Genomic DNA, 16,836 nt, shown 5'->3' with positions numbered 1-16,836 from the left:
AATCATGCTTGCCTCCTGAGTCTGCATTCCCAGTCAGGTGCTACCTCCTACAGTTGTCAATCAACTTCGTAGCTACAATCCACATCAAAGTTGTCCCATCCATCAGTAAGCCCCCATGATTTTATGGTGTTTAACAGACACTATCGTCTGTAGGCTTTGGGATCTTCTTATGCATTCTATTTATTCACATTACAAAGTGACTTGCTATTGTTCTTCAGGTCTGTCCCAGACATGCTTATCTCTAAGGACAGCCTGAATTCTGTTATTCATTGTATTCCATGTGCTGCCTTTATCACGTTCAGTTACTTCTCATATTTCCCACTGTCCTAATTATATATGTAAAAGTGCAAAAGCAGTTACATAGATTACTTACAGTGTGGAAACAGGCCCTTCAGCCCAACAAGTCGACCCCGACCCTCCGAAGAGCAACCCACCCAGACCCATTCCCCTACATTTACCCCTTCTCCTAACACTAAGGGCAATTTAGCATGGCCAATTCACCTAACTTGTGCATTTTTGGACTGTGGGAGGAAACCGGAGCACCTGGAGGAAGCCCACGCAGACACGAGGAGAATGTACAAACTCCACACAGTCAGTCACCTGAGGCGGGAATTGAACCCAAGTTTCTGGCACTGTGACAGCAGTGCTAACCACTGTGCCACTGTGCCACCCATACTACTTGCTATAAGACCTGTAATATTGATTTCTGTTCTGATGTTTGTTATAACGTGATAGTCCTAACACTGAGTCTTACAGAAAACCACTTGTCACTGGCTGCCATCCTGAGGAGGACACTTTTATCCCCAATCTCTGCTTTCTTCCAGATAGCCAAGCTTCTATCTTGTCTCTAACACTATGGGTCCTTACCTTACTCAATAGCCTCCTGTGTGGCACCTTGTCAAGGCCCTTCTTGAAGCCAAGGTAGATCACATCCACTGGCTGTCCTTGGTCTCACCTGCTCATTACTTCCTCAAATGCTTCTAGTAGATTTGTCTCTTGAAATTGTTAACAATATGGAGGAGGAAGTGGTGGATGTCTTGAAATGCTTATAAGTGGATAAATCCCCAGGACCTGATCAGATATACCCCAAAACTCTGTGGGAAGCTAGGGAAGTAATTGCTGGGCCCCTTGTTAAGACATTTGTGTCATCGATACTTACAGGTGAGGTGCTGGGAGACTGGAGGTTAGCTAACGTGGTGCCACTATTTAAGAAAGATGGTACGGACAAGCCAGGAAACTATAGACCAGTGAGCCTGATGCCAATGGTGGGCAAGTTGTTGGATAGAACCCTGAGGGACAGGATGTACATGTATTTGGAAAGGCAAGGATTGATTGGGATAGTCAACACAGCTTTGTGCCTGGGAAATCATGTCTCACAAACTTAATTGAGTTTTTTGAAAAAATATCAAAGAGGATTGATGAGGGCAGAGCGGTAGACATGATCTATATGGACTTCAGTAAGATGTTCAACAAGGTTCCCCATAGGAGACTGGTTAGAAAGGTTAGATCTCATGGAATACAGGGAGAACTAACCATTTGGATATAGAACCTGGCTCGAAGATAAAAGACAGAGGGTGGTGGTGGAGGGTTGTTTTTCCGACTGGAAGTCTGTGACCAGTGGATTCCCATAAGGATCGGTGCTGGGTCCACTACTTTTCATCATTTATGTAAATGATTTGGATGTGAGCATAAGAGGTATAGTTAATAAGTTTGCAGATGACACCAGAATTGAAGGTGTAGTGGACAGCAAAGAAGGTTACCTCAGATTATAATGGGATCTTGATCAGATGGGCCAATGGGCTGAGAAGTGGCAGATGGAGTTTAATTTAGATAAATATGAGGTGCTGAACTTTGGGAAAGCAAATCTTAGCAGGACTTATACACTTAATGGTAAGGTCCGAGGGAGTGTTGCTGAACAAAGAGACCTTGGATTGCAGGTGCATAGCTCCTTGAAAGTAGAGTCACAGGTAAATAGGATAGTGAAGAAGGCGTTTGGTATGCTTTCCTTTATTAGTCAGACTATTGAGTACAGGAGTTGGGAAGTTATGTTGTGGCTGCACAGATGTTGGATCGGCCACTTTAGGAATATTTCATGTAATTCTGGTCTCCTTCCTTTTGGAAGGATGTTGTGAAACTTGAAAGGTTTCAGAAAAGATTTACAAGAATGTTGCCAGGGCTGCAGGATTTGAGCTATAGGGAGAGGCTGTATAGGCTGGGGCTGTTTTCCCTGGAGCGTCGGAGGCTGAGGGGTGACCTTATAGAGGTTTACAAAATTATGAGGGGCATGCAAAGTTAAAAATCACACAACACCAGGTTATAGTCCAACAGATCTAATTGGAAGCACACTAGCTTTCGGAGTGACGCTCCTTCATCACCTGATCATTATCCTTATAATGCAGCTTGATAACACGGGTTGGGGTGATTTTTGTTCTGGCTTGAAGGTGGTGACAGCTGAATAATTTTCTGCTGGTTCTGTAGGTTAGCTCCGGCGGGGAGCTTGTTGGCAGTGAGGCAAACCATTGCAGTGATGTAGATCAAGAACAATGCTGGGTGATGACACAGCCCTGTTTGACACCGGTCCGAATGGGGAGTGGGTCGGTGGTGGAGCCATTTGTCATTACCACAATGCCCATGTCATCGTGGAGCAGGCGAAGGAGGGTGACAAACTTCATGGTGCAGCCAAAGCAGAGGAGGACACCCCATAGTGCTTCCCGATTGACAGTGTCAAAGGCTTTTGTAAGGTCGAAGAAGGCCGGGCACAGGAATAGTTTCTTTTCTCTACATTTCTCCTGCAGCTGTTGTGTGATGAAAATCGGGCCCATTGCTCCCCATTTTGGCCAGAAACTGCACTGTGATTGTGAGAGGAGCTGCTTATCCATAGAGAGGAGGTAGTTGAGAGGGACGGTGGTGATAACTTTTCCAACAGTTATCAAGGTTGGACATGTTCCCTTTTTTGAAAATGCTCATGACTGTGGCATCTTGGACCACTCTCAGGATGCTCTCCCCCATCCAGATACACCACATAAGGGTGTGCAGCTGCAGCAGCAGCTCCTTGCCTCTGTACTTCAATGCCTCAGTGGGGATACTGTCTGCTCCAGCAGCCTTGTTGTATTTAGATGGCCTTCTTGGTGCAGGGCTGGGGTGCTGCTGAGCTCATAGCATGTAGCATGCTGCGGGATGTAGTCAAGGAGACTTGGATTGAAGACAAAGCCTTGGCTGAGGATGTCTCTGAAGTGGTCCCCCCAAGCATTGTTCGATGCTGTTGCTGGCCAGCAGTGGAAAAAAGCCTTTCGGTCCATAAGTAGATTTAGATTACTTACAGTGTGGAAACAGGCCCTTCAACCCAACAAGTCCACCCCACCCTTCCAAACAGCAACCCACCCAGACCCATTCCCCGACATTGACCCCTTCACCTAACACTACGGGCAATTTAGCATGGCTAATGTTTTGGACTGTGGGAGGAAACAGGAGTACCCAGAGGAAACCCACGCAGACAATGTGCAAACTCCACATAGACTGTTGTCTGAGGCAGGAATTGAACTGTGAGGCAGCAGTGCTAACCACTGTGCCACCATGCCTTAACAGCACAGAAGAAAGCCTACATGTTATGATTGTCTGCCATTCGTTGTGCTTCCAGAGCTTATTCCAACCCCCCCCACCCCCACTAGTCCTTTATGTCACAGGTTCATTTTTGACTTTTGTGTCAAGTTACCTACAGGCCTGACTTTTCTCTTCTGTGTGTGGTTGTTGTTTTACTCTCAGACATTCCATGCTCTTCCAGCTTATCAGTTTTTGGATCTCTTGATCATTCTTGTCAAATCAGTTTGATATTTCCTGGTTAAGTGTCTGACTGTATGTTGCACGAAGTGATGATGGTGGCCTTGAGAGTGGACCAGAGACTGTTGGAGGAATCCTGCGACTTGGTGTTGCCAAGGGTCGTTAAGTTTGGAGAAAGGGGCTGGTTGTATGACATTAACTTTCCCAAGCATTTGACTGCCTCAATGTTGAACTTCTTGCGGCACTTTTCTTTGTCTCCATTGAGGCAGGGCTATCTTTACGTGGATTCTGGCTCGAATTAGGCAATGGTCCATCCAGCAGTCGTCAGCTCCTGTCATGGTGTGGGTGATTCTAAAATGTTTCCAATCCCTTGCTCTGATGATGACATTGTCAAGGAGGGCCAGTGTTTGGAGCTCAGGTGTTGCCATGTTGACTTGTATTAGTCCTTTTGAGGGAACAGTTTGCTTGTCATAAGGAGGTTGTGTTCTCGGCATTTGATCAGGAGCAGGGTGCCATTGGAGTTTTGCTTCCCTACCTCCTCTTCCCCAACTACATCATCCAAAAGGTCTGCACTTTTGCTGACTCTGGCATTGAAGTCACCAAGAAAGATGAGTTTGTCTGCTGCAGGACTCATGTGAGAGAGAGATTGGTCAAGGCTGGAGTAGAATTGTTCTCAGCTGCTGCATCGAACATTACTGCATTTGCTCTGAATACCGTGACATTCAGGTTCCAAGCAAGTCGGAGAATGTGAGGGCTGCAGATGCTGGAGATGCTGGAGAGTTAGAGTTGAAAAGCAGGGCACTGGAAAATGCACAGCGGGTCAGGCAGTATCCCAGGAGCAGCAGAGTTGACATTTCAGGCATTAGCCCTCAGATGCTGCTTGACCCACTGTGTTTTTTCCAGCACCATGCTTTTAGGTTCTGAACAAGGATGAGTCAGTGAGTCATGGGGCGTTCTGCAGGTGGAGTCTGTGTGTTGATCCGTCAGTTTATTTTTGATGGTGAAATCAACTCCAGGAAAAGGTGTATTTCCAGAAAAAGATGTAGCCCTCACCTTGCTGTCTGAGTTGCCCTTCCCCTGTCCATCGGGTTTCACTCAGGGAGGCAATGTCAATATTGTAGCACCTAAGTTCCCAGGCAATGATGGTAGAGCAGTGTTTCAGTCTGTCACTGGCAGGATTATCCACAAGGGTCCTGACATTCCAGGTCCCAAACTTCATCCTGTGTGTGGACATGCGGAAACCGTTGCATACTTGCTACCTGACGGGTTCAGCAGCGCAAGGTTTTGCTCCAGTGATGAGTGGTTTCTAAGATAACTGGAGACCAAGCACTACTGCTTGGCCTGGAATGGAATGCAGACAAAGTGTGGCACTGGGCAGCACCCCCTGCTGGGGCAGTGTGAGCTGTACAGAATGTTTGTTCAGTGACAGTTGGAGTACTCATGGATTACTGGTAGCGACACTATAGGAAGGATATGATTATCTAAAGACAGTGATAATTATACCAGAGATGGAAGAAATTCAGCAGGACATTGCTTGCCTACAATGATTCAGCTATGAAGTAAGACTGGATAGGTTGGCCATGATTTGGAGGTGCTGGTGTTGAACTGGGGTGGACAAAATTAAAAATCATACAACACCAGGTTATAGTCCAACTGTAAGCATTAGTTTTCAGAGCACTGCTTCTTCATCAGGTGGTTGTGAAGCAGGGCCAAAAGACACAGAATGTATAACAAAAGATTACAGTGTCATGCAATTGAAATGATATATTGAAAAAACATAGATTAAGTCTTTCATCTTGTACAACGGATCTGCTGGTTTCGATCCTTTAATATGTAGATCCTAGAACTTCTTTTAAGTCACATTCTCAAGACAGCTCAAGGTTCTATAATAAAAGGTGCTATCTCAGCTCAGACAATGCATTAAATGTGTGAGGTTAAAGTCTGTCTGTATCTCAATTTTGAGACAGAGTGGTTCTATTTCTACAGTGAAATTTACATAATATTATATGGATTGACTGCCTGTAGGTTATGCATTTTTTCAGCAAAATAGAATATATCTGCAAATATAATTCTGCAAATACAAATTCACCCTACAAGCTTATATCTGTATGCACATGCAGGAGAGAGACAGGGTACGTGTGTGCATGTGAGTGTGTGCGTGAGTGCATGTGATGGAGTGTCTGTAAGCTTGGTAGAGTGTGTGTGTGTGTGTGTGTGTGTGTGTGTGTGTGTGTGTGTGTGTGTGTGTGTGTGTGTGTGTGTGTGTGTGTGTGTGTACGCGCACGTGTGTGTACGCGCGCGTGTGTGTGTGAGAGAGATGGAGTATAAGCCTGTGAGAGAGTGCGTGCATGGGTGTGAGTGTGGCAGGTGTATGTGTGTGCATATGAGAGAAACCGTGTGTATGAGAGAAGGTCTGTGTTCGTGTATGAGTATGTAAGAATGTGTGTGTGAGAGAGAGTATGTAGTGCAGTGGGGTCACCTGTAGTGTAACATGAACCCAAGGTCCCAGTTGAGGCCATCCCTATGGGTACCAAACTTGGCTATCAGCCTCTGCTCAGTTACTTTGCGTTGTTGCCTGTCCTAGAGTCTGCCTTGGAGGATGGTCACCTGAAGATCCGAGGCTAAATGTCCCTGACTGCTGAAGTGTTCCCTGACTGGGAGAGAACAGCCCTGTCTGGTGATTATTGTGTTGTGTATATTTATCCGTTGTTGTAGCATCTGCTTGGTTTTGCCAATGTACCATGCCTCAGGACATTCTTGTTTGCAACGTAACATCTGAACTACATATGAGATACGCTGCAGGCAAGGTTGCCCTGTGGCATGATACATTGGCAAGACCAAGCAGACACTATGACAAATGTTGAATCTACACTGCACAACACTCATCAGACAGGGGTACTCCCTCCCAGTTGGGAAGAACTTCAATGGTCAGGGACATTCGGCCTCGGATCTTTGGATGACCATCCTCCAAGGCAGACGTGGGAACAGGTACCCATGAGGATGGCCTCAACCAGAACCTTGGGTTCATGTCACATTACAGTGACCCCAACTGCACTATACACTCTCTCTCACACACACATACACACACACATATTTGTACATACTCACACAATGACACAGACCCTCCCTCATACACAAACTCTCTCTCATACACACATACATACACACCCACCCCATACTCATCCCCATGTACATACCCTCTCATGGGCTTATACTCCATCACACTCACACACTATACCAGCTTGCACACATGCAAATACACACACTCTCATGCACTCAAACACACACGCACATAAACACTCTGTCTCTTTCTCTCCTGCACGAGCACATAGATATAAGTTCATGAGGTGAATTTATATTTGCAGATATAAACTATTTTGCTCAAAAATTCATAACAGACAGGCAGTCAATCCATATAATATTTCACATTTTAGAAATGGAACCAGTCTGACTCAAGTTTGGGATACAGACTGACTTTTAACCTCACAGCTTTAAAATATTGTTGGAGCTGAGCTGACATTTTTTGTTCTAGAACCTTGGGTTGTCTTGAGAATGTGACTGAAAAGAAGTTCTGGGATCTGCATATTAAAGAACCAAAACCAGCAGATCCATTGTAGAAGATGAAAGACTTAATCTATGTTTGCTCAGTATATCATTTCAGTAATCTTTCGTTATAAATTCTGTGCTTTATGGTCCTGCTTCACAACCACCTGATGAAGAAGCAGTGCTTCGAAAGCTAGTGCTTCCAAATAAACCTGTTGGACTATAACCTGGTGTTGGGTGATTTTTAACTAAATAGGCTGAGTTTGTTTTCCTTACAGCAGAGAAAGCTGAAGGGGATCTGACTGAGGAGCATTGACAAGGTTAATGGGTAAAACTTTTCCCTTGAGTAGAGGATCAGTAACCAGGGAACAAAAGGGTTAAAGGGGATTGGAAGAAAAATGTTTTCACCCAAAAGGTCATGGGTATCTGGAGGTGTCGGGGAACCTGCCTGACACAGGTCCTCTCTACCCTCTCTACCTTCATTTCTGACTCCAATTCCACTTCTATTGGACTGGTAAAATTTTACCCAGATATTCTTGCAATGGAGAAATATCAATTAATTAATCCTCTTGTTTTATTTTTAATAGTTTGACAAATTTTGGTTTGCCTTACTGTGGTTACTTTACACGGCATCACCAGATGGTAAACATGATGATGCTCATTTGAAGGGAGTACAGATGAATAGATTGCGTGGCTTCTGAGATAATTCTGTGGTTCTGCAATTCTATGAATGTCAGATAGCGAATTTCACTTGATCGACGCAGAGAAACAAACCCACTGTGCAGCATCCATTTTTTTCTTAAATGAAGTTTTATATCCAAAACTGTATCTGGGAGGTTATGTTGCATTGAGATCAGCATTTGAGTGAAGATGAATTTCCAAAAATGTTTTAAAATTATTTAGTTTAAATCTATTTGAAATTAAACGTTTTTAACAAAACCTGCCAAACTGGCTTCATATTCCAGCAAGGAGTCGGTCAAGTTTGTCGTGGTGGCGAAATAGTGTTCATCACTAAGTTACACCATGACCTGACTTCCTTCTCCTCAGGTATGCTCTTCTCCTTTGTACATCTCGCTCATCTTATTCCTTTTTCTCATTTGTTTTTAAAAATCACAGTTTCCCAACACTCTCTGAACCATTTTTACAAAATAAATCTTTATTTCTTCACTTAGCCTCTGTGCCAACAGCTTGTTCTCTTCAATGATTTGAAATTCCAACTCAATTCCTCATGTTCTCCTCCTGAGTTCACTGCCTTCTTTCCTTCTTTATGGCTCTCCCTTCGTGTAAACTTTCAAACTGCCTTGACCGTGCCAAACTATGCCTTATTTCTAGTTCCATTGAATTAGTTTCAGGTAAAGCCACCTCTAATTACTTTCTTCTATAACTCCATACTTATTTCCCCAAACCCAATCCCATCTTTTTCTGTACCTGTCTCTGCAAAAAAGTAAATTCAGTTACCATTACAAAATTATAGCCACATAGCCTCTGGCTCTTTGCATGCCTCAACATTTCTGCAGCTATTGTTTTGCTTAACTGTACCTTCGCCTCCATTGATGCCCTCAATTAAAGCATTTCTCTCTCTCATCTCTGCTTCCTTAGTTCACATGACACAGGCTGAAAAGGGTAATGAGGATGACAGATCTGGCTGGACCACCTTAAACAAAGTCTCACAGGTTTTTCTTATTTACAAAATTTGCTCACTATTCTAGCATCACTCCTAATCCAAACCATCTCCTGTAAACCAAAACCTCCTCCTCCCCCCCCGCCCCCCCCCCACCCCCCACCAACTCATCTCCAACAATAGTTGTGAGATGTTCACGGGCAATGTTGTGATCATCTCATTGGTTGCTTCGATCTCCTGTTCACTCACCCTCCTGGCCAAACCTCTCCTAAAAGTGACCATCTTCTCTAGTGCTGAACTCATTGCTCTGTTCTCTCAATCCCACTTCCACTGAACTGATTGTCCTTCAGAAGGTGATGATGGAGCACAATTTGGACTGCTGTAGTCTATGCCATATAAATGCACTCATAGTGCTGATAGGAAGTGAGTTCCTAAATGTTGAACCAATGACAATGAAGAAATTATGGTATATTTCTCAGCCAGATACTAACTATTTGTAAAGGAACTTACAGGTAATAGAAGATAGTTAGAATTTAGAATACCACGTCAATGGTTCTTGTCCCTGTTGCACACTGTTCTCTGTCCCCATTTTCCCTCCTCATTCTATAAAACTGTTTGTTCTTTATACTTGCAATCTTATTCTGTCTGAACAAAACCAATGGTAAATGAAGCATGAAGAGTTATATGTTTAAGTGTAATTGTTCTTGCCAGAGAATGTTGTATGGTATAGTCAATGTGATACATTTAGCACTTGAAGCTGATGTGACAATCATAGACTTTCAGAATAATTAATTGTAGTGCAGAGTGAATAAACAAGAGAGTGTGCTTGATCATGGAAGTGCCCATTCAAAATTCTTTAAACTTCAAATAAAAAAAACCAGAAGAAGCAACTGGGTCACTCCAAGTCAGGTGGGTACTTTGGCCAGGGGCAATAAGATCAGGAAGAGTCATGTGGGGGGTGGTTGTGTTGGTTGGATTGTTAGCTGGCTCAAGTCAAGTCAGATTAGGTCGTAGTCAGTTTGAGGGGCTGTGCTTAGGCACATAAGGACTGTAGCTGAGTTACAGGCAACTATGAGGGAGTCAGTTGTTATGTAGTTGGCTGGCTAAATACTGAGTTAAACCAATAAGGTTAACATTTCCAGGTCTGATATTCTGATTTTCCTTACTGAAGTGGATGATTGAATACTTATCCACATTTTCCTACATCGGCCCCAATATTGGCCCACTCACTCAACTTATCTAAATCACTGCGAAGTTGTTTTAACACCACCATGTCTGCTCACAGTCCCATCTTGTTTGGTGATATCAGCAAACATGGAAATATTACATCTGATTCCCTCATCAAATTCATGAATATGTTTTGTCCATGAGGATAAAAATTTTCGATATGCAGGATTGGGATCTGGAACGTAATGCCTTGGAATGTCGTAGAGGCAGGTTGAATCGTGGCATTCAAAAAGAAACTGGATATTTCAGCAAGGGAAAAGCAGCTTCAGGGTTTTGGGGAAAAAGGCACACCAGTGGGATTAGCTGACTTGCTTTTACTTCTTGACCTTCACTCATCAGCACAGGTATTGATAGATTAGCACATTGTTGTTTCTTTGGTGATTTGATGTTTTTTGCGATTCTGTCCTGATGAGTGTAAGTTAGAAAAGCTTAACAGCATGCTTCCTTTTCAGCAGTACACAACATCCTAACTATGGAAAGGGTTCTTGATTTGAAATGGCAATATTGTATCAGGATATTATGCCAGACTTAATATTACTTTTGGATAGAACAAGTAAAATACAACCTCAGTTATAATTCAAGATTTAATTTTGATTTTGTTTACACTGCTACATCAAATGTTTCTATAACTACTGTTGCTGAGACCTCAACACTTGTACAATCAACTAGTGCGACACCAATCTCTACATCCATAATAGAACCAACAACTGACACCACCACTCAGCCAGTAACCAGTGAGTTCACAACTACAACAGCAATAATTCAACTCATGCCAGAGTTTATAATTGAATTAAAAATTATTACATTTTGTTGCTTCATCGTCTGGAATATATAACAACTTAAGTGCACAGGTCATTCTAATTGACAAAATACCATCACACCACATAGGAAGGGCATGAGTTAGATCATTTTGTACTTGAATGCTAATATTTAGTTTTGTTTAAGCAGCTTCATTAGATAATCTTATGAATTCAGATATCACATGGCTTATGAAACCAATACTTGCCTTGTTTAAAAAAAGTGACAAAATCTTTTCATTGATTTAAATAAATCCAGGTATTCATTACTCTCAAAATTCAAGCCCACAAATATAATTAAATATGCAGCCTTATATCATTTCCATGCTTAGCGTAAAGAAACAGCATTTTCAAATGGATTTCTTCCCAAAGTTCTACGTATTGAATCTTTACAGTGTGGAAACAGGCCATTTTCACCCAACATGTCCATACTGACCCTCTGAAAAGTATCCTACCCAGACCCATTCCCCTACTCTATATTCCCCCTGACTAATGCACCTAACCTACACATCCCTGAACACTATGCACAATTTAGCATGGCCAATTCACCCAAGCTGCACATCTTTGGATTGTGGGAGGAAACTCACCCAGACACAGGGAGAATGTGCAAGCTCCACACAGACAGTTGTCCGAGGCTGAAATCAAACCTAGGTCACTGGCGCTATGAGGCAGCAGTGCTAACCACTGGACCATTAAGACATCTGTACACACTCACCTTCATTTACTTCTTATCTCCTTGTTAATGATATAGCTATGGAGGAGAAAGTGAGGTCTGCAGATGCTGGAGATCAGAGTTGAAAATGGGTTGCTGGAGAAGTGCAGCAGGTCAGGCAGCATCCAAGGAACAGGAAATTCGACGTTTCGGGCATAAGCCTGATGAAGGGCTTATGCCCGAAACGTCGAATTTCCTGTTCCTTGGATGCTGCCTGACCTGCTGCACTTCTCCAGCAACACATTTTCAGCTCTAATGATATAGCTATCTCCATTTTTGATGTAGATTTAGCTTTTTGGTGAAGTAGCCCATAGACTTATTTATACCTGGCTCATCTCCCTCTTAGATTGTATCCACCACAAAATCATTGGGATTGCTTGTAAGCTTGAAGGATTTAGTGTAATTAGGAACAGCCAATATTGGTTCAGTGATTAAAGTGAATTTCAACCCATCAAAAACTAATTGGTATTCCCTTAACTACACTACATTGGCTCTGTTTTGCCATGGTTAATGATTAACATTGTCCCATGATTAATAAAGGAGGAAAGAGCAAGGAAGTTACCTCTGTGGTGGGAAATTTATTAGAAAGCTATTTTATTCTGATGGCAGGAAAAATAATTTGATTCTTGTTCAAGGTGTAATTGAATTTAAAATATATTATGTTTTGTTCCCTCAGAATCATTGTTTAAAAGTAGTCCTAATTATAAACCATAACATAACATTGCTGTGTATGTCAAAGTCATTAACTTTGTAAGTATGCTGTAGCTTGCGGTCACGGCAAGTGGATACTATTGGAATTCCTTGGGTAGAATCATTGTTATCAATCGTTCCTATTGGTAACTGGGCTTGTTAGTTTATTGCTGCAAAGTGAAGATGGATGCCCCCCACAAAGTGTTCAAGAAAAGATAGGCTTAATCTTAAAATTTGAAGAGGTTGTTCCATTGTACTGGTTCAATACAGAGAGTGCAGGAGGGCACATTAGGAGCAGTACAAACATACCTGAAGTTGAGGTGGCAACCTGATGAAGCCACTAACCATGAGAGAGAGTGAGGACCATAGATGCTGGAGAGCCAGACTCGAAAAGTGTGGCATTGGAAAAGCATAGCAGGTCAGGCAGCATCTGAGGAGCAGGGGAGATGTTGTTTTGGGTATAGGCCCTATATCAGGACTGGTTTTAAAAAGAAGTTGACAAACATGGCACTGTAGCTGAATTCGGCTTCAGAGTAAGGATGGCATGAAAGGAAGTGCATAGTAAGAAGGGACAGAAGGGAACACTGTACATTGGCTGGTAATCAAACCCGGGTCTCCGTGTGGCAGGCGAGAATTCTATCACTGAATCACCAATGCAAATGGAGCCTTTTCTTCCTGATGAAGGACTTATACCTGAAACATTGACTCTCCTGCTCCTCGGATGTTGTCTGACCTGCTGTGCTTTTCCAGCACCCCACTTATTGATTCAGGATTACTTGCATGCCAAGCAACATAAGCAGCAAGTAATAATAAGACTTAAATGATCCCACAACCAACAGATCAGATCTAAGCTCTGCAGTTCTGCCATGCCCAGTCATAAATGGTGGTGGACGACGAAACAACTCACTGGAGGAGGAGGCTCCATAAATATTTCCCATCCTCAATGATGCAACAACCCTGCACATCAATGCAAAAGGTGAGGCTGAGCTTTCACCTCAATCTTCAGCCAGAAGTGCCAAATGGATGATCATTCTCACCCTCCTCCATTACAAGAAACATTTGGAACCACTGGATGCTGCAAAGACTACAGGCCCTGACAGTATTCTGGCAATAGTACTGAAGAGTTTTTGTTCCAGAACTTGCCACTCCCCTAGCCAAGCTGTTCCAGTACAGATACTAAACTGGCATCTACCTGACAATGTGGAAAAGTGTCCAAGTATGTTCTGTGCATTAAAACAGGACAAATCCAACCTGGACAATTACTGCCCCATCAGTCAACTCTCAATCATTACTAAAATGATGGAAAGTATCATCAACAGGGCTACCTAGCAGCACCTGCTCAGCAATAACCTGGTCAGTGATGCCCAGTTTAATTTCCGCCACTCAGCTCCTGACCTCATTAAAGACATGCTTCAAACATGGACAAAAGAGCTGAATTCCAGAGGTGGGGTGAGAGTAACAGTCCTTGATATCAATGCTGCATTCGACTGAGTAGGGCATCATGGAGCACTGGCAAAACTGGAATCAGTGGGTAATCAGGGGCAAACTCTCTACTGGTTAGAGTCATACCTGACACAGGAAGATGGCCGTGATGGTTGCAAGTCAGTCATTGCAGTTGCAGGACACCTCTGCAGGAGTTCCTCAGGGTAGTGTCCTCACTCAACTATCTTCAGCTGCTTCATCGATGACCTTCCCTTCATCATAAATTCAGAAATGAGGATGTTCACTGATGATTGCACAATGTTCGGCACCATTCGTGACTCCTCAGGCACTGAAGCAGTCCATGTCCAAATGCAAGAAGATCTGGACAATATCCAGGCTTGAGCTGACAAATGGCAAATAACATTTGTACCATACAAATGCCTGGCAATAACCATCATGAATAAGAGACAATCTAACCACTGCCCTTTGATACTCAATGGAGTTACCATCACTGAATTCCCCACAATCAACTTCCTGGGAGTTATCATTGACCAGAAACTCAGCTGGACTCACCATATGAATGCAATGGATACCAGAGCAGGTATAGGCTAGTAACTCACCTCCTGACTCCCCAAAGCATGTCCACAATATACAAGACACACGTCAGGAGTCTGATGGAATACTCCCCACTTGCCTGGATGAGTGCAGCCGCAACAACATTCAAGGAGTTTGGCACCATCCAGGACAAAGCATCCCATTTGATTGACACTGCATCCCCAAGCATCCACTCCCTCCAGCACCAACGCTAAATAACAGCAGTGTGTACTATTTACAAGATTACTGCAGAAATTCACCAAAGTTCCTCAGACAACACCTTTCAAACCCACAACCACTTCCATCTAGAAGGACAAGAGGAACAGATACATGGGAACACCACTACATTTAAGGCTCCCTCCAAGACACTCATCATCTTGACTTGGAAATATATCGCCGTTCCTTCACTGTCACTGGGTCAAAATCCTGGAATTCCCTCCCGAATAGTATTGTGGGTCAACCCACAGCAGGTGGACTGTAGCCATTCAAGAAGGCAGCTCCCCACCACCTTCTCAAGGGCAATTATGGATGGGCAATAAATGCTGGCCCAGCCAGTGGCAACCCACACCCCACAACATGAATACATTTTTTAAAAAAACTTAATATTTCGTAGCTTTGGAGTTCCTGCCTTTTAGATAAGATGGTAACTGGAAAATTCTTTGCCTGCCTTGCTGAATGTAAAAAACCTCCAAGGCACATTTGTGATGAAGTGTGGAGCATATATCATGGCCAGTCTTGATCTCTCAACCAGCAGGCTGATGTAATCCTTGGTGTGGAGAAAGTGAGGACTGCAGATGCTGGAGATCAGAGCTGAAAATGTGTTGCTGGAAAAGCGCAGCAGGTCAGGCAGCATTCAAGGAGCAGGAGAATTGACGTTTATGCCCGAAACGTCGATTCTCCTACTCCTTGGATGCTGCCTGACCTGCTGCGCTTTTCCAGTAATCCTTGGTGTGAGCAAGATGGTGTCAGTAACCTGGTCTGTAACCCCCTGAGAACACAACTGCCTGCTTGCCCTCTGTCTGCCACCTTATGTTACCTTCTCATACTCTGCTGCTCACACAGCTGCCAGGATTGAGCATCACAGCCCCCGTCTTCTGGCTGCCTCCGAACTGGATCCCCTAGCACCTGGACTGGGGCCTGGCTGTGGCTGCAATGATGATCGATGATAATGCTGATGATGATGAATATAGTTTTCCAGTATTAACTGTCGTATGCATAATATATCTGTGAGATGCTAACTTCATGCCAGTAAGGTAGGGCAAACATTTTTCAGCACATCTTGAAAGACACAAAACTTAAATTTTGTTTGCACAGCTGCATTGAGTGTTTTAACGGTTTCTTTTCCTGAAACACCTAACAGCTGTACATTCAACAACTACAGTACCAGTTTTTACATCACCAACAGCACTCACAAGTCCACCCGAACCACCAACTTCTCTGCTATAAACATGTGATTCCCTAACAGCAACCTTAAGAACAGTAATTGGGTCAATAATAACCAATGTTAGTAACTGTAAGATGATTCATGTTTCTGATATTTTATACTGATTTTATTACAATTGATTGAACTCACATCAGTATTTATAATTGAAGTAAAAACTAATGATATCTTCTCACGTCAGAGATACAGCTTGAAAAATGACACAGAGCAACTGCATTACACAAGCGCCTGGTGATCAGGTATCATGATATTTCACAGGTCAGAATGTAAACGAAGGGTTAGTGAGAGACAACTAATGAAATAATTAATTATTATACTTTGAATTTGGTTTTACAGCTACAACAAGTATATCAGCTCCTGAGACACCTTCAACAGTTGAACAATCAACAACGACAACATCCATACAAGAATTGACAAGTACACCAGAACCAACAAGCTCCACCGAGCCATTAACAAGTGAGTCCTCATCAACAACCTGGACAACAGTGACCAATGTGACTACAACAGGAAATACAAAGCATCGGTCTTTTTGCATCACAGCGATTCAAAAGAATCCAAGACTTGAGAGAAAGGTTGATTAGTTTTTAATCAGTTTAGGTCCAGTTGCTTATAAATGGGTGGCACGATGGCTCAGTGGTTAGCACTGCTACCTCACAGTGCCAGGGACCCAGGTTCGATTCCCACTTTGGGCAACTGCCTGTGTGGAGTTTGTACATTCTCCCCGTATTTGTGTGGGTTTCCTCCTACAGTCCAAAAGATGTGCAGGTCAGGTGAATTGGCCATGCTAAATCGTCTATAGTGTTAGATGTGTTAGTCAGGGATAAACATAGAATAGGGGAATGGGTCTGCTTGGGTCACTCTTTGGAGGTGTGGACTTGTTGGGCCAAAGGGCCTGTTTTCACACTGTAAGGAATTTAATCTAATAACATTGCTATATATGTCAAATTTTGTCAGTACACTGTAGCTTGCAGTCATGACAAGGGGATACATTTGGAATACATTGGGGAGAATC

The 16,836-nt window shown here is 43.2% G+C and overlaps 1 protein-coding gene across 1 annotated transcript in view; it reads left to right on the top strand.

The window, feature by feature from the left end:
• The window catches only part of LOC132821730 (mucin-2-like), an 88,873-nt gene that overhangs the window by 2,846 nt on the left and 69,191 nt on the right, over positions 1-16,836 (top strand). The window contains exon 2 of the mRNA XM_060834439.1: positions 16,161-16,280. Within this exon, the coding sequence (XP_060690422.1) occupies positions 16,161-16,280 (120 nt within the window). The remainder of the gene's footprint in view (positions 1-16,160; positions 16,281-16,836) is intronic.

Source organism: Hemiscyllium ocellatum, chromosome 13, assembly GCF_020745735.1.
Source record: "Hemiscyllium ocellatum isolate sHemOce1 chromosome 13, sHemOce1.pat.X.cur, whole genome shotgun sequence".
In the NCBI taxonomy this organism is placed as follows: Eukaryota; Metazoa; Chordata; class Chondrichthyes; order Orectolobiformes; family Hemiscylliidae; genus Hemiscyllium; species Hemiscyllium ocellatum.
The sequence above is the reverse complement of the archived record's forward strand: the minus strand, read 5'-3'. Positions and strand labels throughout refer to the sequence as shown.